General features: G+C 43.2%; 1 protein-coding gene across 2 annotated transcripts in view; it reads left to right on the top strand.

Annotated features, from left to right (window-relative positions):
• The window catches only part of Adamts18 (ADAM metallopeptidase with thrombospondin type 1 motif 18), a 140,511-nt gene that overhangs the window by 110,636 nt on the left and 4,335 nt on the right, over positions 1-25,540 (top strand). For both annotated transcript variants that reach the window (XM_051168899.1, XM_051168898.1), the window contains 5 exons: positions 17,776-17,917; positions 19,014-19,140; positions 22,764-22,968; positions 24,176-24,358; positions 25,115-25,318. In XM_051168899.1, the coding sequence (XP_051024856.1) occupies positions 17,776-17,917; positions 19,014-19,140; positions 22,764-22,968; positions 24,176-24,358; positions 25,115-25,318 (861 nt within the window). The remainder of the gene's footprint in view (positions 1-17,775; positions 17,918-19,013; positions 19,141-22,763; positions 22,969-24,175; positions 24,359-25,114; positions 25,319-25,540) is intronic.

Below are 25,540 nucleotides of genomic sequence, written 5' to 3'. Positions count from 1 at the left end.
GAGTCACCCGTGATGAGAAATGATCTTTTTACTATTTCAAGACTTGCAAACAAATTTTTGAATTTCGTTTCCCTCTGCAATTTAGTTGATAAACATAAAACTGTCCCAGTTTTTCACAGTTCTGTTCGTAACTGAAGCTTCTCTCTTAAACAGTTCTGCTCGGCAGAAAATCCACAACAGAGAAATAAGATGAGAAACGGCAGGTAGGGAGAGTGGAGCGACTGTGTTGAGCCTTCCTTTCCTCTGTAAAGCCTGAGTGTGCGCTGATCAAATTAAGCAGACCTTCGATGCGCTGTTGCTAAGCATCGCACCAGCCTCGGAGGAGCCTATTGTGTGTGTGTAATCTCACCATAGCTCCAGAGCTCATTCGGCTCCATGATTTAACCCTGACAAAATCTACCCACCACTTGGCTTCTTCAGTGGAAAGAGCTTAACCACTGTCTGAATAGATTTTTTTAAGATTTATTTTTATGAATATGAATGCTTTATCTGCATGTGTGTCTGTGCACCATATGCATGCCTGGTGCCTGTAGAGGCCAAAAGAGGGCGTCAGATCCTCTGAAACTGGTGTTACAGGTGGTTGTGAGCCACCATGTGGGTGCTGAGAATCGAACCCATGTCCTCTGCAAGAGTAGCCAATGCTCCTAAGAGCTAAGCCATCTCTCCAGTCCTTCAAAAGTAATTTTCAAGAAATGAGAATGGAGGTCCCTTAAACTGATCAGATTAATCCATCCGCGTGTTCCCAAATGCAGATGGCTCTGTAAACAGCACCAGTCACCTATCAGGGCAGGGTTGACTAGAGTAGATCTGAATAAAGTCATATAAATATGTACTGTATGTTCAGATAAATCTGTATCCTGTTCTTAAAAGAATTTTTAAATTATGTGTGTGTGTGTGTGTGTGTGTGTGTGTGTGTGTGTGTGTGTGTGTGTGTGTTTGGGAGCATGCATACCACAATGCATGTATGGAGGTGAGAAGACAGCTTCCAGGAGTCAGTTCTCTCCTTCCACAGTGTGGGTTCTAAGGATTGAACTCAGGTCATCAGGTTTGGTGGCATGTGCCTTTCCCCAGTGAGCACCATACCTGCCCCATAATAAGGATTATTCCACATAGAGAGAATACAACCTCCTATGTAACATTTGTTGCCATTACAGCATTCTAGAGCCCCCGTCATAAAGTAAAATGGCATTTTCTTGCTGTTTATTTCTAAAGCCTTACCTTGGGATCCTATTCAATGAGGCTTAGCATACTCGGCTAGAAATATAAGCTGACAGGCAAACTATCTCCATGGACGACACTTCCATGACCAAGTAGACACACCTTAATTTTTAAAGCAGGTATGGGTTCATTTTATGAATATGTATGAAGTTTAAAAATAAATCTGACAACCTAATGTATTTGTTTGATCTGTTTAAAGAATCTGGGTTATTTGGGTTTTATTGTTCTCAGAGAGGATCATCACATGTATCTCTTTGATTTTTAAAGATTTACTTATTTATGCATTTTATGTATCTGAATGTTCTCTCTGCATGCCAAAAGACGGCATCAGATCCCATTATAAATGAGTGTAAGCCACCATGGGTGCTGGGAATTGAACTTAGAATCTCTAAAAGAACAGCCAGTACTCTAAACACCTGAGCCATCTCTTCAGCCCCAAACTTCTGGCTGGTTTTAATTACATTTAATTCTCTCTGAAGTTGATAGCCTAAGGTTCTTTTTTATTTATTTATTTAAAATTATATTAAGTCAGGCTGAGGAAAGGCTCAGTGGTTAAATTGTTTATGTAAGGACCTAAGTTCAGTTCACCTGAATGTCCATGAAGCTGAGTGTGACAGTGTCTGGAACCCCCAGCGGCTTCTCCAGCAGATGGGAGGCAGAGGCAGAAGAGTGTCTGGAAGTCCATAGACCAGCCACCTTGCTGTGTGCAAGGGCACATAAGAGACTGTCTCAAACAAGATGGAAGGCAAGAATCAACACCAGTAGTTATCCTCTGACCTCCACATGTGCGTCATGCCTCCGGCATCACAGGACCCACACAAATGCACAGCACACACACATATTCACATATATACACTCATGCACATGCGTGCACACACATACTCACATATACACACATACACACACGTACTTACACACAAGCATGCGAGCATGCACATACATGCCCATGTACATGTGCGTGCGTGCGTGCACGCACGCACACACACGCAGAGAAAAAGAGAGGGGGGTGGAGGAAGAGAGAGGGAAGTTATGATAAGTGATAAGTTATATTTTCCCCAAAGTAGACTTTATCTTAATGTCCAAGTGATCCATGGCATTACTCTTTAAAGGAAGTTAAGTAAAGTTCACTTTCCTTTCTATACAATGACGAGTTGAACCAAAATGAATACCCTGGGAGCCAAAAATATGTTCACTCCAATATAAAAATGTTGAATATGTTTTACAATCCTGTGCAATGCTGAAATAAGAACATGAGAATGTCCCAAAAAGGAAAATGCTGTTGCGTCCACAGAGAGAAGGCTGTGAACAAAAGTCTCTCCTGGCCGCTCAAAATCTTTGCATGTTTCTCAGTTCTTGTTACAGTGTAAAATTCAGCAGAAAGGTGTTTGCCAGGCAGATAGACAGACACTCAAAGGCATCCCGGTGAGGTTGATGCCCCTCTTTTCTTTCTTACTTATAGCCTCCCAAGATTCTAGCAATGCCCCATTTTCAACCACCTTGGGATGCATTTGTTCCCATGAGTAAAATCAAAATGACTTCTTCGTTATCCCTTCTCAATATCTGATTTTTAAAACATTAAGCACCTGTGAGCACCTATTCATTACCCAGGTCTACTTTAAATACTGAAGATGCACCAGAGATTAAAATGCAAATTATATTGTCCAACCTTTATGATCTCAAGTCTTTTATATTTTATTTATCCTTTGACCATCACTAACACATATATAATGTATCTTCATCCTATTCCCCACCCCCAAATATTCCCTTCTGCTCCCCATAGGCTGCACATTGAAAACTATCCTTCTGTCCAACCTTAGTGTCAGTCTGTTTGGTTGGGTTTTTTTTTTCCCCATTATAACCCACTGTGGATTTAAATCTTTTAAAAGTAATACTTTCTATTTATTCTTCAAAAAATTCCACATATGTCTAGAATACAATTTCATCATATAGACCCATATTTTTACATAATCCCTCCAACTTGCCCCAGCACCCCCACTCTGTCTCCATTACAACTTCACATCCCATGTTTTTTCTTTTATTAATAACTCCCTGAGTCCAAGTAGTGGCGCCCGTATGTACACGAGCATGGGGCCATCCAGTGGGACATGAGCAACCTGCCAGTGGGCTTATACTGAAATCTGAGTGACCCTCTCCCTCAGAGACCATTGGCTGGAAAAATCATAAGGAACAGATCTTTGCTCCTTGGATCCTACACCTTTGGAAAGCTTCACAGGCATGACACAACATGGTTGTGGAGGTACTTGGTGATCAGGCTTAACGATTCCTGTGTGACATCAAATGAGTCACTTTGATTTCCTAGGTCCCCGTTTGTCCTGGATGTTCTTTCAATACCTGAAACCCCACCTTATCACATGGTGACTTATTTCTCTTTGTAACTTCCCACCACCAGCATAGTATCTAGAACATTCTAGAATACGAGAAGAAAAATTTATGGAGCAAATGCCATCATGTGATAAGACTTGTGGGTTTTTTGTTTTGTTTGTTTTGTTTTGTTGCTTCCAACACCCTTCTTCACTCTCCTCCAAATTCTGAAGCATATGTTATCACCATGATATTTGATCATCTTAGACCAGCCTTGGAACCATACAGTGTAAAGTTAACTACAGTGAATAACATGTAAATTCATGTACGTCATTCTTTAAAAATTATCTATGTGTATGTGTCTGTGTGTAAGTATGTGCATATAAGTGTAGGTGCCTGAGAAGGCCAGAATAGGGTATCAGATCCTCTGGAACTGGAGTTACAGGTTATTAAGAATGACCAACATGGGTGCTGCATATAGAATGCCAGTCTTCTTTGTAGCGCTGGCTGGCTTGGAGCCGGTCTGGCTTCAATTCATAGTAATCCACCTACCTCTCCCCAGAGTGCTGAGGTTGAAGGCACGCCCCACCAAGCCCAGATGGCCAGCAGCCACTCCCTAAACACTGAGCCATCACTCTAACCCCCGCCACACACTTTGATTCCTGAAGTGCTCTTGAGGAGTCATGCGCTTGTCTGCCCTACGGTGACTATGACTGGCCCAAGTGTAAGACGCTGTTGACCAATGAGATCACAGAAGGCTCACTGCAGTGAGGGGAATGATTTTCCTTCCCCAGCATTGCGGGTTCACGGGATTGTTCCACGTATCTCTGTGCTTTTTATAATAGAAGGAACAGTAATACGATCCCAGGAGTAATTGATTGCTGTCAGTTAACCCTGAGAAATGAGTACATGGCCTGACACCAAATAAAAGTACCTTCTGCTTCTGGTTATTTTTATATGTCAAAATTTTACAGGATGTCTTCATAGGCAACTCAGAGTTTAAACTAAATGGAAAACAGACTTTCACTTGATCACAAAGTCGCGAGCCAGTCCCGTTTTGAAACACAGTCTCTATTATATAGTTTCCCCCTCTCTACATCCTTGGCACTATCTGGATTCCCCATTTACAACAGGTGGATGTCACTCCTCACAGGTCTCCGCAGTGGCCAAGGGACATTCCTGAGGCTGATGCTGGTTTTGCAGGACTGTGTCAAGCCTGCAGTAATTTTAGGCACTGTTTAAATCCATCCATCACCTTCCTGCTTTGACATGAAGACTCAGACGCATACAAACAACTTACATTTCTGCATCATCGCTCAGAGCAAAAGCCGGGCGTGCGCAAACACAAGTCCTAGCCCCCAAAGAAATCAATGCAGACTTGGCAGAGGTCTGCTTTCTCAGATCACACAGCAAATACAGTTTTTATGAAACCAGACAGTTTCCATCTATTTCGACTCATTCTCTACGGCATAAGTCTGGCAGAAAGACTGAAAACCCTCTCATTAAACTTATGACCTTGTTGGTTATCTGGAAGACTTAGAGTGAGCTTATGTTTCAGTAGGGCTGAGGGTATTGTATGTGGTTGATTGTGTTAGATGATTGGTTTTGCCTGTCTTAATTCTGCATCCCCAAATACTTCAGTGTGTGTGACTGGGGATATAAGAATTATATATTAAAATGATGGAAATAAAAAAATAATTGGTAATCAGGGTCAACATTTATACATAGCTTCTTTGGGAAAAAATTTTCATCCAAAGTAGATGGATGTATTGTGCTGGCCTTTTTTTTTTTTTTTTTTTTTTTTTTTTTTTTTTTGGCCATTGGACTATGTATGGACTACACACACACACACATAGTGTGTGTGTCTGTGTGTGTGTGTCTGTGTGTATTTGGATCATAACCATCATCTCATTACCCTTCCTTATCCTCTCCCTTTCTTCACAAAAGTCCCCCTCATCCTATTTTGTGTGTGTGAGGGTGAGCGTGTGTGTGTGTGTGTGTGTGTGTGTGTGTGTGTGTTTGTTTGTGTGTATGTTATTGCATTTAGTTAAAGTTGTTTTCATGAGTACATATATGGGGTTATTTGCTGTAGCGGTGGCTACATCACCTCCCCAAGCAACCGTTAAATGTTAAGAGCTCCTGAGGGAGATGTGTCCCTCCCCATTCCATGATGGAATGCTGATGGGCCTAATCTTGTGTTGGTTATCTGTAAGCCGTCATGGGTACTGTGAGGCCATGAGCAGGATCACATCATGTCCAGAACACAGCGTTCATCTCACGCTGCTCGTCCTCATGCTTTAGCCCTTGCGTCCTCTCTGCCTCCTTTTCCGCGATGTTCCCTGAGCCTTGGGGTAGTTGACGTAGACTCCCATTTAGGGCTGAGCACAGTCACTCTTAGCACTGCTGAGCTTTGGAGCATGGATGGAAACTTATGTGTTCCCATTTGGGGACTTAGATACAGACTATTAAAGATCAGTGACTGAGGTCTTTGATTAAGCACTGTGGAAAAGACTTGCTTAGTAGACAGCATAAGGAGACATTGGTCTAAGGATTACAGCACAAAGCCTTTCCTTTACCGACTAACGTTTTGTGGTGCTTGGGATCCACCCCAGACTCTGTGCTTTAGGCCATCTCCCTACTGCTGAACCATATCCTCCTCATCTTGGATGCATGGTGCATTAAGCTAAGGATGATTGTATGTAGTTGATCATGTTAGATGATTTTTCCCATCTTAATTCTGCATCCCCCAAAACTGTCATGCCCCCTCATTCATTTTTCTTTTTTTAATATTATTTTTTTATTAATTTATTCTTGTTACATCTCAATGTTTATCCCATCCCTTGTATCCTCCCATTTCTCCCCCCCCCCCATTTTCCCATTATTCCCCTCCCCTATGACTGTTCCTAAGGGGGATTACGTCCCCCTGTATATGCTCATAGAATATCAATTCCCTTCTTGGCAACCTGCTGACCTTCCTCTGAGTGCCACCAGGTCTCCCCCTCCAGGGGACATGGTCAAATGTGAGGCACCAGAGTACCTGAGAAAGTCATATCCCACTCTCCACTCAACTGTGAAGGATGTTCTGACCATTGGCTAGATCTGGGTAGGGGTTTAAAGTTTACCACCTGTATTGTCCTTGGCTGGTGCCTTATTTTGAGCGGGACCCCTGGGCCCAAATCTGCCTATCATAATGTTCTACTTGTAGGTTTCTAGGACCCTCTGGATCCTTCTACTTTGCTATTCTCCCATGCTTCTCTCATCTAGAGTCCCAATAGGATGTCCTCCCCTCTGTCCCAGTTTCCTGGTAAGTGAAGGCTTTCGTGGGACATGCCCCTTGGGCTAGTATGCAGATATAAGTGAGTATATACCATTTGATTCTTTCTGCTTCTGGGTTAACTCACTCATTATGATCATTTCTAGCTCAATCCATTTATCCACAAATTTTGGGAATTCCTTGTTTTTAATAGCTGAGTAGTATTCCATAGTGTATATGTACCACAGTTTCTTTATCCATTCTTCTACTGAGGGACACTTAGGCTGTTTCCATGTTCTGGCTATTATGAATAAGGTTGCTATGAACATGGTTGAGCAAATTTTCTTGTTGTGTGCTGGAGCATCTTCTGGGTATATTCCAAGGAGTGAAATAGCTGGGTCTTGAGGAAGCCCTATTCCCAGTATTCTGAGATAGCACCAGAGAGATTTCCAAAGTGGCTGTACTAGTTTGCATTCCCACCAGCAATGAAGGAGTGTTCCTCTCTCCCCACATCCTCACCAGCATGTGGTGTCGCTTGAATTTTTGATCTTACCCATTCTGATGGGTGTAAGATGGAATCTCAGAGTTGTTTTGATTTGCATTTCCCTGATGACTAAGGAGGTTGAGCATTTCTTTAAGTGTTTCTCAGCCATTTGATATTCCTCTGTTGAGAATTCTCTGTTTAGTTCCAAGCCCCATTTCTCAATTGGGTTATTTGGTTTGGTGGTGTTTAATTTCTTCAGTTCTTTATATGTTTTGGATATTAGACCTTTGTCAGATGTAGGGTTGGTGAAGATCTTGTCCCAGTCTGTACGCTGTCGCTTTGTTCTCTTGACAGTGTCTCCTGCCTTACAGAAGCTTCTCAGCCTAATGAGGTCCCATTTATTAATGGTTGACATTAAGGCCTGGGCCGTTGGTGTTCTGTTCAGGAAGTTGTCTCCTGTGCCAATATGTTCCAGGCTCTTCCCCACTTTTTCCTCTAAGTGACTTAGTGTCTCTGGTTTTATGTTGAGGTCTTTAATCCACTTAGATTTGAGTTTTGTGCAAGGTGACAAATATGGGTCCAGTTGCATTTTTTTACACATAGACCTCCAGTTAGACCAGACCATTTGTTGAAGATGCTATCCTTTTTCCATTGTATGGATTTGGCTTCTTTGTCAAAAATCAAGTGACCATATGTGTGTGGATTCATATCTGGGTCTTTGATTCGATTACACTGATCAACCAGCCTGTTGCTGTGCCAGTACCATGCTGTTTTAATTACTATAGCTTTATAGTACAGTTTGAGATCACGTACGGAGATTCCTCCGGAGCACCTTTTATTGTACAAGATTGTTTTAGCTATTCTGGGTTTTTTTGTTTTTCCATATGAAGTTCAGAATTGAACTTTCAATGTCTCTAAAAAATTGTGTAGGTATTTTGATAGGGATTGCATTGAGTCTGTAGATTGCTTTTGGTAGGATGGCCATTTTTACTATGTTAATTATCCCGATCCATGAGCAAGGAAGATCATTCCATCTTCTCAGGTTATCTTCAATCTCTTTTTTCAGAGTTTTGAATTTTTTTTCAAACAAGTCCTTCACTTGCTTAGTTAGAGTAACTCCTAGATATTTTATATTGCTTGTGGCTAATGTGAAGGGTGTGGTTTTCCTAATTTCTTCCTCTGCAAGCTTGTCATTTGTGTATAGGAAGGCTACAGACGTTTTTGAGTTAATTTTGTATCCAGCCAATTTGCTGAAGGTATTTATCAGCTTTAGGAGTTCTCTGGTGAAATTTTGAGGGTCACTCATGTACACTATCATATCATCTGCAAATAGGAATAATTTGACTTCCTCCTTTCCCATTTGGATACCCTTGATCTCCTTTTGTTGTCCTATTGCTCTGGCTAGAACTTCATTCTTCTTTACTCCTCAGGCTGTCCATCTCTGTGTCTCTCTCACACACATGCACCAACACACAGCAATGAAAGAGCCATCCTCTACCAAGCCGTCCTGCAGATGGGGGGTTGTGTTTCTCGGGAGTCTTTCCTTGTAGATGTCATGTCTGTCTCCTGAACAGAGTGATCTGATCACCCGGACTCTTGCAGCATTCCACTTTTAGGAAAACATAAACTATAAAAGGCTTTCCTTTAGATTAAAGAGTCCCTTCCTCCCCCGCCCCTCCCCTGCCCCTGATCCCCAGCAGTAGTAGGCTATGGAAAGGCATGTTTAATTCTTTGAAAGCTGATCTCTCTGAGTTCTAGGCCACCATGGCCCACATACTTCTTTTCAGGCCAGCAAGGGCTACGTAGGGTGAGACTCTGTCCGAGATAGAGGTAAAGGTATAGGGACAGAGGAGGAGAAAAGATGAATGAGATGAATTTCTATGATGAATAACCCACCCTGCACTTTATGGCAAAGGGAGACGCTGTGGGGCAAGGGACCAGGTGGATAGGCACCTTGATTATTGAGGTGACTATGTATAAGCACCCTCAATAGGCTATGCCTTTTCCATCTAGCTCCTGCCTTTGCCATGATCCTGGCTAAACCCTCCCCTATGGGTCATATTTGTAAAGTAATGGATAAAACCCTGGCGTGTCAGCCCACACTTTTGAGGCTGCTCTACAGATGACTGACTTCCCCACTTATATGACTGTGGCTTGTCTAGTCCCACTTCTCCACACACGGGAAGGTGGAGAGAACTGGATGGGTTTAAACATACTGTGGAGGTCCAGAAACCACAAACTTACAAAAAAGCTATAAAAGTTACAAAAAAGGCTCAATAGTAGTCTAGTACTCACTGTCTAGAACAGATGATGCCATGGGTTTATTCCTGAGTGTCTCTCTCTCTCTCTTTCTCTCTCTCTCTCTCTCTCTCTCTCTCTCTCTCTCTCTCTCTCTCTGTCTCCAATAGTGTGTTAAAATAATTTATTCTCAGCATTTTAAACAGATTGGTATTTCACTAATGAATTCACTGTAGTGTGCTTACCTAAACAAGACCTACATGAATTCTTTTGTAAGTTTTTTTCTTTGGGGAGGGGACAGGGTCTCAATAAATTGCCCAGGGTGGCCTTGAATTTGTATTCCATCTACTTAGCCACCAGAGTATCTAGGATTATAGGCCTATGCCACTTATTCAAACTAAAACTTCACATTGGAACCTAGATATTGTTTCAGCGCATGAGAACGGATGTCCCAAGACACTATGTTTAGAGTGTCACAACAAAACAATACCATATATTCCTTCCTTTGCCAGCTATGGCACCTGATATTACACTATTCACCTACAATCTCATGGCTAATAACGTCTTTTTACAATACTGATATCAACTTTAAATGAAAGAACGCTTGTAAATGTTTGCCTGGGCTACACCATGTACTCCAGAGGCATTGCTCACACTATGTTTAAAGGACATTATGGGGCTAGGCTCCATTGATAAAATGCTTGCTGTACACCTGTGGTGCCCAGAGTTTGGTCCCCAAAACTCACATTTTTTACAAAGCCAGCTGTGGTAGCATCACTAGGGAGGCACAGACAGGATACTGGGGTTCACTGGCTAGTTTATCCTAACTGACTTGACAAGCTCCAGACCAATGAAAGGACCCTATCCTGAAAGAACAAGATGGACAGCACCCAAGAAACAACACCCACAGTCTAATTCTGGCTTCCACATACACTTTCCCAACCCCCCCCCTACATACACATTTAGGGACACACACAATCAAACACACAATGGCAGACAAGAAACGTGTTCTCATGTATAGTAAAAGCCAGTCTTTAAAACCTATCTGTTAGCTGGGCATGGTAGCTCGCATGCCTGTAATCCCAGCACTCAGGGAGACAGAGACAGGAGGATCTCTATGAGTTCAAAGCCAACCTGGTCTACAGAGTGAGTTCCATGACAGCCGAGTCTACACAGAGAAACCCTGTCTCGAAAAACAAAAACAAACAACAAACAAAAAACCCACCTGTTAACTTGGATTTACATGAGACAATTTGGAAAACTCAAGCATTTAAAAAAAAAATGGGTTTTTAGTAATGAAACCAATATAAACCTCATAGAAGAGACTTGTAAATTTTAAACAGAAATTAAAAAGCATAAGTTAAAAAAAGGTGACCTACCCAAGATTACACTGGGTGCTCTTGGCAGAAGCTGCCAAGCTCCCTCCAACTTCAGAGCTCAGTTGGTAGATCCCAGCCTCTTCTGTGGCTTTCCAGTTTAAGAAGCTGTGAATTTTATAACCTTGCACCCTGCGGTCAGAGCTGCTGAGTGGTGTGTCTGAAGGCAGGTGGTTCATGTGTTAAAGGTAGACATTAAACAGTTCTATTAAGGACCTGGAAGTATTTAAGGGGGTCGCTTGCCAGCTGTAAATTAGAGACCCAATCCCAGTTAGCTGGAAAGTTCCCTGGACTAAGTCCAGTTAAGTAGACCGAATCACTGGCGGTCTTTCCAAATTTGCACATTGAACAGCTTGGCTCTTCAGCCTGCCACGGAGCACTGGCTGGTTCAGAAGTGGCATCAGTGTGATGGGGCTGCCGTCAAGGCAAGGATGTGATGATGCCTATGGGGCTGAGAGGGTGTCTGTATCAACCACCCCCACCCAAGTCTGAGAAAAGGAACTTATCACTGTTGACAGAGTCATGAAGAATGTTTTTAAATAGCTGTGAATGACCAGTGTTATCATTTTCAAGTGATTTATTGTCTGAGGCTCATGCCCCAGCATTCATAGGGGAAGTGGGCTCATGCACGTCTCTCCAAGGTCCCCGTGTCCCCACAGTGGCTACATGTGGTTAAGATGGTCACATTGAGATCCTTGGGTGTCATCAACAAGGTCACCAAACTGGGGGCTGTGGTTTCCCTCCACAAAGATAGAAATTGTTCATCAAATGATCATTACGAATTTTAAAGCTTTTAAGTTGTTTCTTTAAATTGATTAAGTTTGGGTTAACTTAGCTTCACAGCCATGGAACCTAAATGGTAGCAGAAAACCTTGTTCTCAAAAGGAGCCCTATGTTTGGCTTAAAGGGGTGCTGAATTCTTAATTATTTAAACCAAGAGACCTTGGATTTTTCTTTTGCACCGTGATCACAGACTCTCAAAGGTAGAATTGACTTCTTCACCAAAGTCAGGTTTTTGAAAATGGGAAAAACCTACAGGCAAAGTAAACAGTCCATTTCCAAAGAACTATTTGAAGCAGCAAATGTAAGATGGGGGGGGGGGGCACGGGGAATGGGAGATTCCTTCCCTGTGCTCCCTTGTTTGCCCTTCTCCTCCGATAAAGAAAGCGGCAGAGAGAGCCTTACTGTTGAGATGCATCCTGTGCGTGCTTTGCCCTGCTGCCCATAGAAGTCGGTCCTTCTCTCAAAGGGCTTTTAAGAGCTCATGTTAAAGTCTTCAGACTGCTCCCTCTGGCTTATGTATTTGCTTCTAACATACATGACTGCTCATATAACCGCATGTAGATTTATAGCTATGCAGACAGCAAGGTCAAGCCTTGAGCTTTTAAAGTCGGGGTGCTTTTAATTCACTTAATGCCTTTGTAAAACACACTCGCATGTTCCACAAATAAATACAAAGAATGTGTCTTATGTGTTAGTGTCTATAAAACTGATAGAACATACACAGAGAGTCACTGTGGAGGTCTGTGGCTTAGTGGTTTAAAGTGCATGCTTCCTGTGAAATTTTTCAATAGATGGTACCTTTTCTTTTTAATCTTTCTTTTTTCTTTTTTGCTTGTCTTGATAATATGGATTATATTTGCTCCTTATAGCTTTTAAATAAGTTGCTCAGTGTTCTCACCCTTAGCTCAGGTATTTTACTTCTCTGAGGCTCTTTCCATATTTTCCCTTCAGTGAGGAGGAAAGGGCGGAGGGAGGAAGAGATTTGTCTCTTCATGAGAAACAGAAAGCCTCAAGAAAGTTTGTTTTCCTTTGTTTGTTTTGTCTCACGACTCAAGTCCTCACCAAGATGCTTTGATAATTAAGTCTGGGCACGGTGATAAACACCTGGAATCCTGGCATTCAGTAGGCGGAGGCAGGAGAATCAAAAATTCAGGTCAGATTCTGCTACCTAGTAGAGCTCTAGTTCTCAAAACAACCCCAGTGCCTGGGAGACAGCGACAGAAGACTCACGAGTTTAAGGCAAGCCTCAGTAGCCTAGTGAGCTCAGTGGCAGGGTAGACCACTTGAAACTACAGTTCAATAACTAAATAAGTAAATAAACTGAACACGAAACATGGTAAAAACCCAGAGGGTTATTTTGTTGTTGTTGTTGTTGTTGTTGTTGTTGCTTTTTGGTTTGGTTTGGTTTGGTTTTTCGTTTCTCAAGATAGGGTTTCTCTGTGTAGCCTTGGCTGACCTGGACTTGCTTTGTAGACTCACAGCGATCTGCCTGCTTCTGCCTCCTCAAGTTCTGGGATTACAAGCGTGGGCCACCATCCCTGGCTTCCAGAGTTTTGATAATGTTAAATCATAGCAACTAAGGTACTTTAAGTGATCACATCGTTCTAGATGGACAAGTGACTGAGACGGTCATGTGATTTCAGATAGTCTTTCAATTACCCATAAGTTTCACGTATTTGTGTGATTTCCTCTGCGGGTTTAAAGCCCTTGGCTTTTGAGTTAGTGGATAGAATTTCTATGGTAGAGTTACTCTTACATGTACTCTGCCTCACCTTCTCTGCTGGAGAAGACCACTTCCCTCCTCCCTGTCTATGGACGTCAGGGATGATGCACTGGTGCTTAATCCAGGATAGTGTCAGCGACATGAGAGGTGCTAGGACTGAGCACACTCTGGAGGTGAAGAACCTGCCACGTTCTGGCCGGTAGCACGTGAGTTGTGAGAATAAAAAGGGTCTATGGTGAGTCCATGATGCTATGTTGGCCTGTAAACTTAGAAGGATGGGCTGACATCTCCCAAGGAGGAGAAGGTTGATGGGAAAGTAGCCTTTCCGAATATGGGGAAAGAGATTTTATCTAATGTTGGACTTGGTTATACCTCCCAACTCTTGCAAGACTGAGGCTGAATTAACAGTGGATTGACACATGTGGTGATCGGGGATCAGGATCCCATAGAGAATGGCAGCCACCAGTCACACGTGTGAGGTAAAAACTGAGGTTACTAATGACGTGGGCTGTGTTCAAAAGCCAGCTGAGGAAGCCAGTAGCAGTGTTCCGTCATGCTTTCTACCTGTGCTCCTTCTTAAGGCCCCTGCTCTGACTCCCCTGGATGGAGGAAGTATAAGACAGATTAACCCTCTCCTCCCCAAGTTGCTTTTAGTCATGAGGTTTATCACAGCAACAGAAAAGCAAACTGGAACTTGATGGGAGGGGCCTCGGGCAGCAGCCAGGCAGAGCATCTTAGTAATGGCAGGAAGGAGCTGGTTACAGAGATAGAAGCCGGCTTATGAGGGCACAGTGCAAATCTCTTCCTGTTGGCAGTGTTGACTGTACTGAAAGACCAGGCATCTGGGTTGCTTTTTCCTTGCTGTGGAGGAAGATTTTCTGTTAGTCTTACCTTTCCATGTTGCCAGGAAACTATGTTTCTGTCAGTTCCTGAAATGTATCTGAAAAGTGGAAGTAGCAGTGTATGCCCAGTGAGAACCTCTGCAGCCATTTTTTCCTTTTAGGTTGATGTGTGTGTTTGTGTGTGTGTGTGTGTGTGTGTGTGTGTGTGTGTGTGTGTGTGTGTGTGTGTGTGGTAGCTCGTGTACCCCATGGTGGCTTCAAACTCACTCTGTAGCCAAGCATGACCTCGAACTTCCTCAGACTCCTACTTTTCACCTCCCAGGTGCTAGTGTCACAGACATGGGCCTTGTTTAATGTGGGACCTGGGCTTGAACCCAAGGTTTTCTGCATGTTAGGCAAAGGCTCTGGTTTACACCCTGAGCCCTTTGCCTGCTTGCCTGATTTCCCAGTGCTGCACAGCAAACCCAGGGCATGGCACTTGTGTGGCAAGTATGCTTTACCAAGGATCTAAATCCCAAACCCTCATTAAACCGCTCAGATCACCAGAGTGTTCGTCCTTGCAGCTCAAAGTAGGCAAGAACTAACATTAACTTATATTCCTTTTTTTTTTTTTTTTTTTTTTTTTTTTTTTTTTTTTTCCTTTTCATACAAGCCCATTTCCCCATAGCAGTAGAAATCAGCAATTAGTTTGGATAAAGGGCAAGGCAACACTAGGAAATGGAGACATGTTAGCACATTCCTTTCTCTAAAGTACATGTGAATGTGCCCCTGCTATGTGCAGTTGTGTGTGACTCCACAGTGCTGTGGCATCACCCCGCTGAGGCCTTCCTTAGCTTGCCATGGCTCTTATGCATCTCACAGTTTCTTTTATCACCATTCCTGGATGTGTGGCACCCTACATTATTTCCCGTCCAAAATCTCAGAATCTCAGTCACATGAAGATGATGGCAACCAGGACTTCTGAGATCAAACACAGTAAGCAGCAAGGTCACCCTCTGTCTTAGTTTCATTTCTGTTGCTGTGATAAATACTCTGAGAAAAAGCGACTCAGGGAGAAAGAGTTTGTTTTAGCTCATAGTTCAAGATCACAGTCCATCTTTGGTGGATGGAAATCAAGGCAGAAACCCAAAGCAACTAGGTCATGTCCACAGTCGAGAACAAAGAGAGAATCATGCTTAGGGCTCAGCTAACTTTTTCTATTCTTATGTAGCCAAGGACCCAAAGCCAGGGAACGATGCTCCCTACTTTTAAGCTGGATCTTCCTATATCATTTAAGGTACTCAAGACAAGCTCCCTGCCCTCCCCCCCCCCAACACACACACACAGAGGGAGAGAGAGAGAGACAGAGACAGACAGACACACACACACACACACACACACACACACAGACACAGAGAGAAGGATAGAGAGACAAAGAAACAGAGAGATGCACACAGATCAACCTGGTGCACAGAATCCCTCGCTGAGACACTTCCCAGGTGATTCTGGGAAGTTGTGTTGAGTAGACAAAACAAACCCATCACAGTTCTTGAACCTAAATCTGCTCTTGCAATCCCAGTCTTTCTGTGAATTGCCTGTATTGACATAATCTGACACCAGAAAATTAGCAGAAACCCAGTAGAAAGGCAAGAAAGGAGGGTGGAACCTTTTTATGGGCAGCTGGTGAGAATCCAACAGTTGTTCATGCTAATGGCTCCATTTCTGATAAAGCGTGGGGACATGGGGGTGGGGGTAACACAGAGCCATCTGTTTACATGAATCTGTCTAGAAGACTCCATGATTTGCTTGGTTATACCACCAAGTGATGTTCACGCCATATTCTCCCTTCTGTAGGAAACAATACTTCTGGAGGCATTTAAGCTAACAGCAACATGAAACTCACGTGGTAGCATCCTAAAGAGCAGTGTGGTGCGGTGGGTACAGTACCACTCAAGCCAACTTTAATTGAGGTGGGATCCCAGCAGACAGAGACCAGGGGTTCCTATTTTTAACTGGCTGTAGTCTTTGCTTCTGGAGCGTGCATGCCCAGTTCTGGTGGTGAAGAATTTTCCACAAGACACATTGGGTAGGAGAAAACCAGTTATTTATAGTCATGAATTGAGCTTGAGAGAGAGAAAAAAAAAAGGGGAATAGTTTTAAAAAGAGGACACCCAGAGTGTTTGCCCACATCAAAAAGAAGGCTGTGGATGGCATTGGAAAAAGCACACAGATTTTCGGGTTGTTGGGTTTTTGTTTGTTTTGTTTTGTTTTTAGGGTTTTATTTAAATTCATTCTCTGGTCATTTGCGTGATCTTGTACACATTATTTTTGTGAAGGAGAAAAAAAAAGCACTATAGAGTTGTTGGAGGAAAGTTCTGAGTTCATATACAGAAAAGAGGTGGCAGAGCACCTGATTACTAAAGGAGACCAGCAGGCCATTGCCCATCAGGAGTCACACTGTATGTAGGGATCAGATTAGCCCTGAGTCTTAGCTGTTTTTAGGTTAAATCTTTTATACTACATATATTGACTCTATTAGGATTTATTTTACTTTTAATTATGTGGATATTTATGTGTGTGTCACATGTGTACATGCATGTGTGCGTATACATGTGTGTGTCCCTATGAATGCAGGTGCCTGCAGAAGCCAGTAAAGTGTGTTGATTCCCCTAAAGCTATTATTACTTACAGGCAGTTGTGAGCCATCCAGTGAGGATGCTGGGGACTGAGTCAGGGTCTTCTGTAAATGTTCTTAACTGCTGAGCCATCTTTCCACTCCTTGTGACTTGTCTATTTAGACATAGTGTATAGACCTTTCTCTTTGCAAACTCTATTTGAAATTTCTATTGGAACCCCATTTGGACTGTACAATAGGGGACAGGCAACTCTAACTGGGATATGCTATGATTTAGGGGTGTGCTTATTTTGTGTTGAGCTTCAGTATTAAAGGTTTATAAGTCAGTTTATGATCAGTATAGAGACACATACACTGAGTCTAACTATTATTCACGGAATACTACCTGAGTGGTTTCAGGTTGAGACCCAATGATATGAGCTTTCTTTCCTAACTCTACTCGTGGGTGTGTGTTTGTGAGAGGGGGTGTATACTCTCATGCTGCATGGGTGGTGGAGGTCAAAGGTCAGCTGTGTAGGTTCCACTATTCTGTGTCTTCCGGGCATTGCATTTAGACCACCAGGCTTGCACATCAGGTGCCTGTACCCACTGAGCCAGCATCTCGCTGCCTCATTTGTCTTCGTCTTAAAGCTCATTGGCTTTATTGATAGTGATACTTTCACTTGAGTTTTATATGATTACAGAAGGGCATCAAATTAGGTTTTTCCACATCTGTCTCCTCTAGTTTTGATCCTAGGAAGGTTAATGTTTTAAAGTGTCACGGGAGCCCCTTTTAAATCAACACACAGCATTTTTGGGAACAAGAAATGACCCTACTTTAAGACCAAAATGACATGCAAATATCTTTAAAATGTCCAACAAGATCCCTGCAGTTCCTGGGTCTGGTATGCTGATCTCCTGAGTTCTGTCTCACCTTATACAGATTTTGACACAAGGCAAGAATCCAGGGATCACTTGGAAGTATGCACTGCCCAAGGTCATGAATGTAACTCAGCCAGCCGCAAAGAGATACCACCACACCTGGCGCACAGTGCAGTCCGACTGTTCAGTCACCTGCGGGGGAGGTAACTTTCTTCCCAACTCCCTTTCCCAGCTCATCTCGGCCTTCAGGTTTTATCCAGTCTATGGAAGGACACCGTGAAATTTTCGGAACCTCAATGCAGTTTCTCCAGGAAACAACATTTTTTTTTTTTTTTTTTTAGCCTAGAAGTATATTTCGCTGATTGTCAATCCTTAAAAATGAGAGTGACATTTGAATCTTGTCTCAGACACTGTTTCAAGGAAAACCACATAAATGAAAAATAGCAATTCAAAGTCAAGGTAGTGTTCCCCGTTGTAGAAGTTAAACATGAATATTTACAAACAGTAAATTGTGACTCCAATGAGACATTTTAAACACTGGGAACCAGGCTGTATGTTTCTGCTAAAACAAATATTTGCATAAACCAGAGTCATAACATGTAGATATGAATGGATATTCAGAGTTTAAGGTTTTGCCTATATATGCATCATATGGCTATAGAAGCATTGGATGCTTCATGTGAAGTGAAATATTAAGGCTTTCACATAGAATTCACTAGTGGCTTAATATATGTGTGAGTATTTTGCCTGTATGTATGTGTGTATTCCACATGTGTGCAGTGCCCATGGAGAGCAGAAGAGGGTGTCAGAACTCCCTGGAACTGGCATTACAGACAGCTGTGAGCTGCTGTATGGATGCTGGGTATCAAACTCTGGTCCTCTAGAAGTGAGAGCAACAAGTGCTCTGAACTGCTGAGCCATCCCTCCAGCTCCTCACTAGTGGTTTATAGACACAAATATTTCCCATTTAGACCCATACAATTCATGTTAAAGCTTCCTGGGATGCTTCGTTGTACAGTTACTCTGTTTCAAATGGTATTTATCACCTGATGTTCCTAGAATCCACTTGAAAATGAAAAGCATATATTAAAATTAACTAAAGTATAAAATCTATTGTCTTGGGATAAGTGGAATTCAAGTGGGTTGAAATTGTAGCCAAAGGAACCATTTTCAGAATGTATGGGGATTCAGTGTCTTAAATAGGATACCAGAACCCTGATCAACCCCAAACTAAGCTGGGAAACCAAATTAAATGGGTTATCTGTGGTTTTCACTATGTAACTTCTGGCATCTTACTAGGTTACATAAGCGTCAAGGCCATTTGCCTACGAGATCAAAACACTCAAGTCAATTCCTCATTCTGCAGTGTAAGAACCAAGCCAGCAACAGAACCCAAGATGTGCAATGCTTTCTCCTGCCCAGCCTAGTAAGTTGTCTGCAAATGTCTCTTTGCTCGTGTGTGTCCTCCTACAGTTTTGTTACTGTTAAGAAACAATGAAAAGCCCCCTTGCCTATACATCTGATTGGAAGGGATTAAAAACTAGACACAGTGTTTAATATAAAAGGAGGGAAAAGAAAAATAGTTGAAATTGAATCATAGGACCTAAAAATATGAATTTGCCTTAGACACTCACTCATATTTTGCTGTGGAAGCTTGGGATATAACGGTGTTTGCCGCCCGAGTCTTCTTTCTCTCATGGGATACCCAGGCACCATTTCACACTGGGTGGACTACAGACTGAAGCTTAGCCAGGTGGGTGGGTTAGGAATAATCTCCATTGGTGTTACTACAGGAGAAACATCCTTCTCTGGAGACAGTTTTCAGTGAAAAAGCTCCCTTTATTGGGGGTGAAGAGGTCAAGGGCTATATAAACCTTAGGGAGTGGGTAAAGGCTTGGGGGGGGGGGATGAGTATACATTATTGGCTGAGGCGGCCAAGGTGCTGGGAGTGCTTCGTTTGCATCAAGAGGTATTCCAGGTGCTTGCTGGACATGTTTTTATAAGGAGAGAGGAAGTTTAACCTGAAACCTGGCTACCAGGCTACGTGACCACCTCAAGGGCGGCAGAAGTGGGGGTTGTAAGGCTGACACGTGCAGGAGCACGCAGTCCCAGAGCAGGAAGGAAGCAGTCCTACTCCTGCCGGTCTTGGCTTGAGATTTTTTTCTGGACTTGGAAACATTTTGACCTCACTCCTGCTCTGGACTGGTTTTCCTGGTCACGTGGTTTTTCTGGCTCAACAGGTGTCTTTTTCCCCCTGACAGTAGTAAGTATTGAACCTGGGGCCTCCTGCTTGCCAACCAAACACTGTACAACTGAGCCACAGCCAATCCTTACCCCTAATTTTAACATTTGAACAGAACACTCTCCTTCCAGAATGGACTCAAGCAGATATTTAAATGACATACAATCCTATATTAGCTCAATTTAAATGTGACTGTATGCTTAACTTTTACGTAGGTCATTCAAGAACGTAAAAATTATAATAATGCGGACCATGAAACCTAAATTGCAAATTGCACAGCAGTAAGACACAAAGTAGAGAGACGAAAGCCAAGTGGTGACTCCCCCATTGTTTATTCTCCTATTGGGGCACTCGCTGGGTTTGTGCCCTGACTCAGTTAGCCATGCCACTATTGGAAGATGAATCTTAAGTAAGCTTCCTGGCCAACTGGAGTCTCTTCTCAGGCAATTTATCTGATGCCAAATATACTTATATAGAGCAGTGGTGATGTCACCAGGGTTCACATCATTTTAATAAGTGGTACTGGCTTTGCGGTAACACCATCATGTGTGTGTACATGTATGTGTGTAAGCTAATAGTTATTTAATTTTCTCATAGTTGTTCAGGGTTTTAGATACCCACTTATCAATCCTGTACATCCACTTTCTCTCTGAGATTCTGAATCTAACTGAATCCTGACTGAACAAGAAGAAACAAACAGTGCATGGCGGGGGGGGGGGGGGGCTTCCGTGGATTTTCCTCTTTTCCCAAGAAATTAGCAGTCTTAAGAATTACCTCAATTACTAGAGTGCACTTAACAGAATGTGTTCTTGATTCTTGTGGGCCCATCTGTTCTTCAGGGGTAGTGGGTATGGTATGTGTACTAATGTACACACACGCGTGCAACACTGGTTGACAAGATGGCAGTTTCTGATTTCAGGGCTTCCTCTCCTCTCTGGTTAGAACACCTAGCCAAAGAAAGGGACTCTTTGATTTATCTATGTCTATGTAGGGAGTACACTAAGGTCACCCACAGCTTCCTGACTCCCCTGAACACTGTGGGATGTGAAGACTAAGCTTATTGTGTGGAATCAGGACAGCCCCTTGCAGGGTCTGCTGAGTGAAGCTGCATCCTGCCCAAGCTCTTCCACTCTCTCCCTTTGTCCCCCACCCATACTCAGCATCAGTATATTCAGCTAGGAGAACTGCTCTTCCCCAAGAATAGACCAGAAAGAAGGATCTTGACTCTGAGAACAGCAAGGACAGAGGAATTGCCTGGTCTGACTCTGTTACTTCTATGTGCATCAGCCATATCAGAAGGTCTCACTGAATGTCAGGCTCTGGGCTGAGCAGTGCGGTATGGAGGTGACAGGACATGGTCCCATCATCAGCAACAACCCCCAATGTGGGAATTGAAATGATGGGTAAGCACAGAAGGGCTGAGATGCAAAGCCCTGTGCTATAAAATGTTAGATATTAAAAAGCAGAAAGGGCCAAAATGGACAGCCTGGATTACAAGTAAATAAGACTGAAGTCAGTTAGACATGTAGTTTTGGAATCAAATGTGAAAGGCCAGGCATGACACCCACATGGGCCATGTGGTGCTCTTTCTAGTATATGCGCAAACACATCATATTTGTCACATAAAGAAAGAAACTTGGATTTGATAGAAATATACCATTTTTGTTAGGCAAACAACAAAACTAGTAATTCTACACTTTTTTTTTAAGATCTTGCAAGGTGTAAAAATTATATAAATATGGGGAATTATTTTCTTTGATACATTGTCTTTAAAACTCAATGGTATGGATGTTGTGATATTTTGGGGAACACATATGGGGGCCTTAATTTCACCCTCAAGGTTAATGGTGGAAACCAGAGAGAGGCGGGGAAATAAGATTAAGGACAGTGATGAAATTTTAGAGGTCTAACCAAAGCACAGTTGGCTACTGATTTGGTCTTATTTTCTAAAAACAGTCAGTACTTAGCATATTTGTATCCAACATATGTTGAAGACATCACTGCTGTAATTCAAATGTGCAGCAGCCATATCTGCTGGGTATTTTTTTTTTTTCGTATCTGTAAATCATACCATTTCAATCAGTCAGAAGTAATTCTTGAAAAGGATTCATAGTTGCCATGGATGCATTCATGCATAGTGAAAACCTTGTCTGGCAACCTTTAAATAAACGACATGAGGTCAGGTCTGTGACTCATCAGTGAAGTGTAAAGCCAGCTAGAAAAGGAGTGTGAGGAACTGCTCGCTTAGAAACAGCTTTGGCAAAGTCTCCTCCACACATCCTCCCCTCCTATAAGGACCCCCAACCTCCTCAATGCCACTCACTCTCCCACTAGCCTTGTGGTTGCAATTGGTGCTAATCGAAATCATTGCACTCATCAGCTAGCCTTGTCTTCATGCACCCAACATGTCACCGTGTCGTAGGCTTCCTTATAGGATGAATGTGACCTCGTTCACCTTTCTAACCCCAGTGCCTGGCTGGGTCCCTGACACTTAGTTAAAAGCTCAGTAACTTTGCTTGGATGAATTGCTCAGAAAGTAAAATGTGTTTCTCTCTGTGTAAAAGGCTAGAATGTATTTTTTTTTTTTTTCAGAACCTTGTGGAGATTAAATGTCTCCTCACAGTGCCCCTGCTATCCAAACAGGTGTATGATTCAACATCTATAAAAGGACATGGGGTGAGGGGCAGTTGCTCTGATTAGAGGCTTTTCCTAGGTGGTCAGTCTTTCCAGTAGCTTCAGTAGCTGCTTGAGAAATGGTACTGGGAAGCCTTGACTTTGCGGGACGTAATTTTGGTTCTCTCTGAAAGTTGGCTGCCAGGCGAATGGAGTGCATGCAGCAAGTCCTGTGCCGGGGGGCAGCAGAGCCGGAAGATACGGTGCGTGCAGAAGAGGCCCTTCCAGAAGGAGGAGGCTGTGCTGCATTCTCTCTGCCCAGTGAGCACTCCCACTCAGGTTCAAGTCTGCAACAGCCATGCCTGCCCTCCGGAGTGGAGCCCCGGGCCCTGGTCTCAGGTAACAGGCACTGCTTTGGAAGCATGGGTCTTGGTCTGCACGAGAAACCAAGGTGGTGGAAATACAGGTGCAGGCTGAAGGGCACACAGCTATGTGCATCTTCCCTGTGAATTAATGAGGCACTTCCTGGAAATCTTCACTTTAGCTAGTACCTTTTTAGCTGCTCTTATCTGACCTGAAGGTTTGGACCTCTTATACCAGAGCTTAGATTTTTTTTTCTTTAGTGGTCCAGAAATTAGCATGGAGACCATTTAGGAGAGTATATGAATACAGACAGAAAGGGACTGGTACCTAGCCCAATACTAGAGATATGGATCCCTGGGTAAAGGCACTTGCCACCAGGCCCAACCACCTGAGAACAAGCCCCAGGACCCCCACAACTCTTAAGTTATCTGCTTACCTCTATGCACACACAATGAATGAACGAATGAGATAAAAAAGAACAAGATAAAAGGGAAATTATTTAACCTCTGCTTCAGTGACAAAGATGTAGGGCTAATCATGACACAAGTGAGAATTTACAGTGGTTCTCTTAAGCCCATGTAGGACTAGATACCCCAGTTTAAGTATGAGAGGTCGCGTCTCCTTTGGTCCTTCTGAGGAGAAGAGACGACCATCGGATCAGCATGGTGCTAGAGCCCTCCAAGACAATCCCGGTGTGAACCAGAGTCTTCTCAGAGATCATGACAAGATTTCCGCTGTTCCCAGGGTGATCTTTGCCACCTTATCTAGTTCACAGAATTTGAAGGGAAGCTGATAACAAAAGATCTTAGAGGAAAAGAAAAGTAAACTGCCCAAGATAGAGATTTGGGCAAAGAAAGTTATTCAGAAATGTCTGGTGAGCACTGTGTCCAGTAGTTAGCACCATGCCCAAAGGAAGTCCTTGGGGGGAAAGAATTTGGCTCTTTATATATATATATATATATATATGTTGTACATAGCCTCCTTGAGTGTGTACATGTGTCTACTTTGTTCCTTGTGATGCGACAGCAATAACCCTTAGACAAAGGTTACAACATATCCTGTGCCTGGAAAAGCCTTTGCTTCATGATGCGCATAGCTCATCTTCAGACTCAGGGACCAAGCAGCCACTGGGTACTCATATGTTTCAAGTTGGAGCTAAATATCCCATTACTACATTCTTGGTTTTTACCAAATGTTTGCATCTGAAATGGATGTAAATGGCATTTTTTCTCTGCTTCTCAAGTGTTCCAAGACCTGTGGACGAGGAGTGAGGAAACGTGAGGTCCTCTGTAAAAACTCTGCAGCAGAGACGCTCCCCGAGAGCCTGTGTTCTGGCAGCCCCAGGCCAGAGGCACAAGAGGGCTGTGTGCTGGGACGGTGCCCCAAAAACAACCGGCTCCAATGGATCGCCTCTTCGTGGAGTGAGGTATGAGATTAGGCAGACAACTGCAGGGTGGGGAGTATTTTCATCACTGTTTGTATACGCACCTGAACCCACATGGCTTCTTTCTGTACATATATGTGCCGGGTGTAAACCTGATGATGAGCATCAACTAACCACAAGGAGCTTGGTGGCCACACACCTGTTCCTTCAGTGCACTTCAGTTCTAGTTGATAAGCGCTGGGCCTGGTCATGAATGAAATCCAACAATGTGCCCTGTCTCCTTGAAATCATTATACAGGAATTATCACCAGATAACCAAATGGAAAAGGTGCCCTCTTTGCAATCAGCCGTCAGTGTGCACTGTGTAGATGATGCTGGGCTTAGCTCCTGTTTCTTCATTTTTACAATGGCGCTAACATTCACCTTCTTAGTTAATATTAATATTAATATTGATACTGATGCATTGATAGGTTCACTTCATCAAGACCCCATATGTTACCTAATAGTTTCAAACAATCAGTTCTCTTTCAGACTTTTTTTTTTTTTTCTCTTTTGCCTCCCAGTATTAGAATATATCTGCCAAGAAAGGGACAGGTAAAAAACTAAAGAGAGGTGGTTATTCGAGTCTCAGTCTCACACATCTACACGGCACCTGCTCATTCCTGATGAACAGGGATCTCTCTTGCTAACTCATAGAAGGTCACTTCAATGCTCTGGCCTGTGATTTCCTTGTCTGTAACTGGAGCAGACTTGACCCTGGAGCTCTGCACTCTTACACCTCCTTTTCTGGGCTCCTAGTGTTCTGCAAGCTGCGGGCTGGGTGTGAGGAAGAGAGAACTGAAGTGTACCGAGAAGACCTTGCAGGGGAACCTGCTACCATTCCCAGAGCGGAGATGCCGCAACATTAAGAAGCCAAACCTGGAACTGGAAGAAACCTGCAACCGAAGGGCTTGCCCAGTGTACAGCATGGTGGCGGGCTGGTATTCGTCACCATGGCAACAGGTGGGCATGTGCACTTGTTCCTAGGGCATCAACTGACATATTCCACCCTATATGTAAGGCAGGGCAGGTACCACAGGAAATTGGAATAATAAGTCAAGTGTTGAACTAGCCAATGACATTTTGGTTGATGCCACTCTTGAATCGTCACTTTGGGCCCTGCTCCCTGGTTGTTAGAGCTTGTTTCTGAAGGACACACACACACAAAAACCCCTGAATTTTGCC

Source organism: Acomys russatus, chromosome 26, assembly GCF_903995435.1.
Source record: "Acomys russatus chromosome 26, mAcoRus1.1, whole genome shotgun sequence".
NCBI classification, from domain to species: Eukaryota; Metazoa; Chordata; class Mammalia; order Rodentia; family Muridae; genus Acomys; species Acomys russatus.
This window is presented reverse-complemented; position numbering and strand designations above follow the sequence as displayed.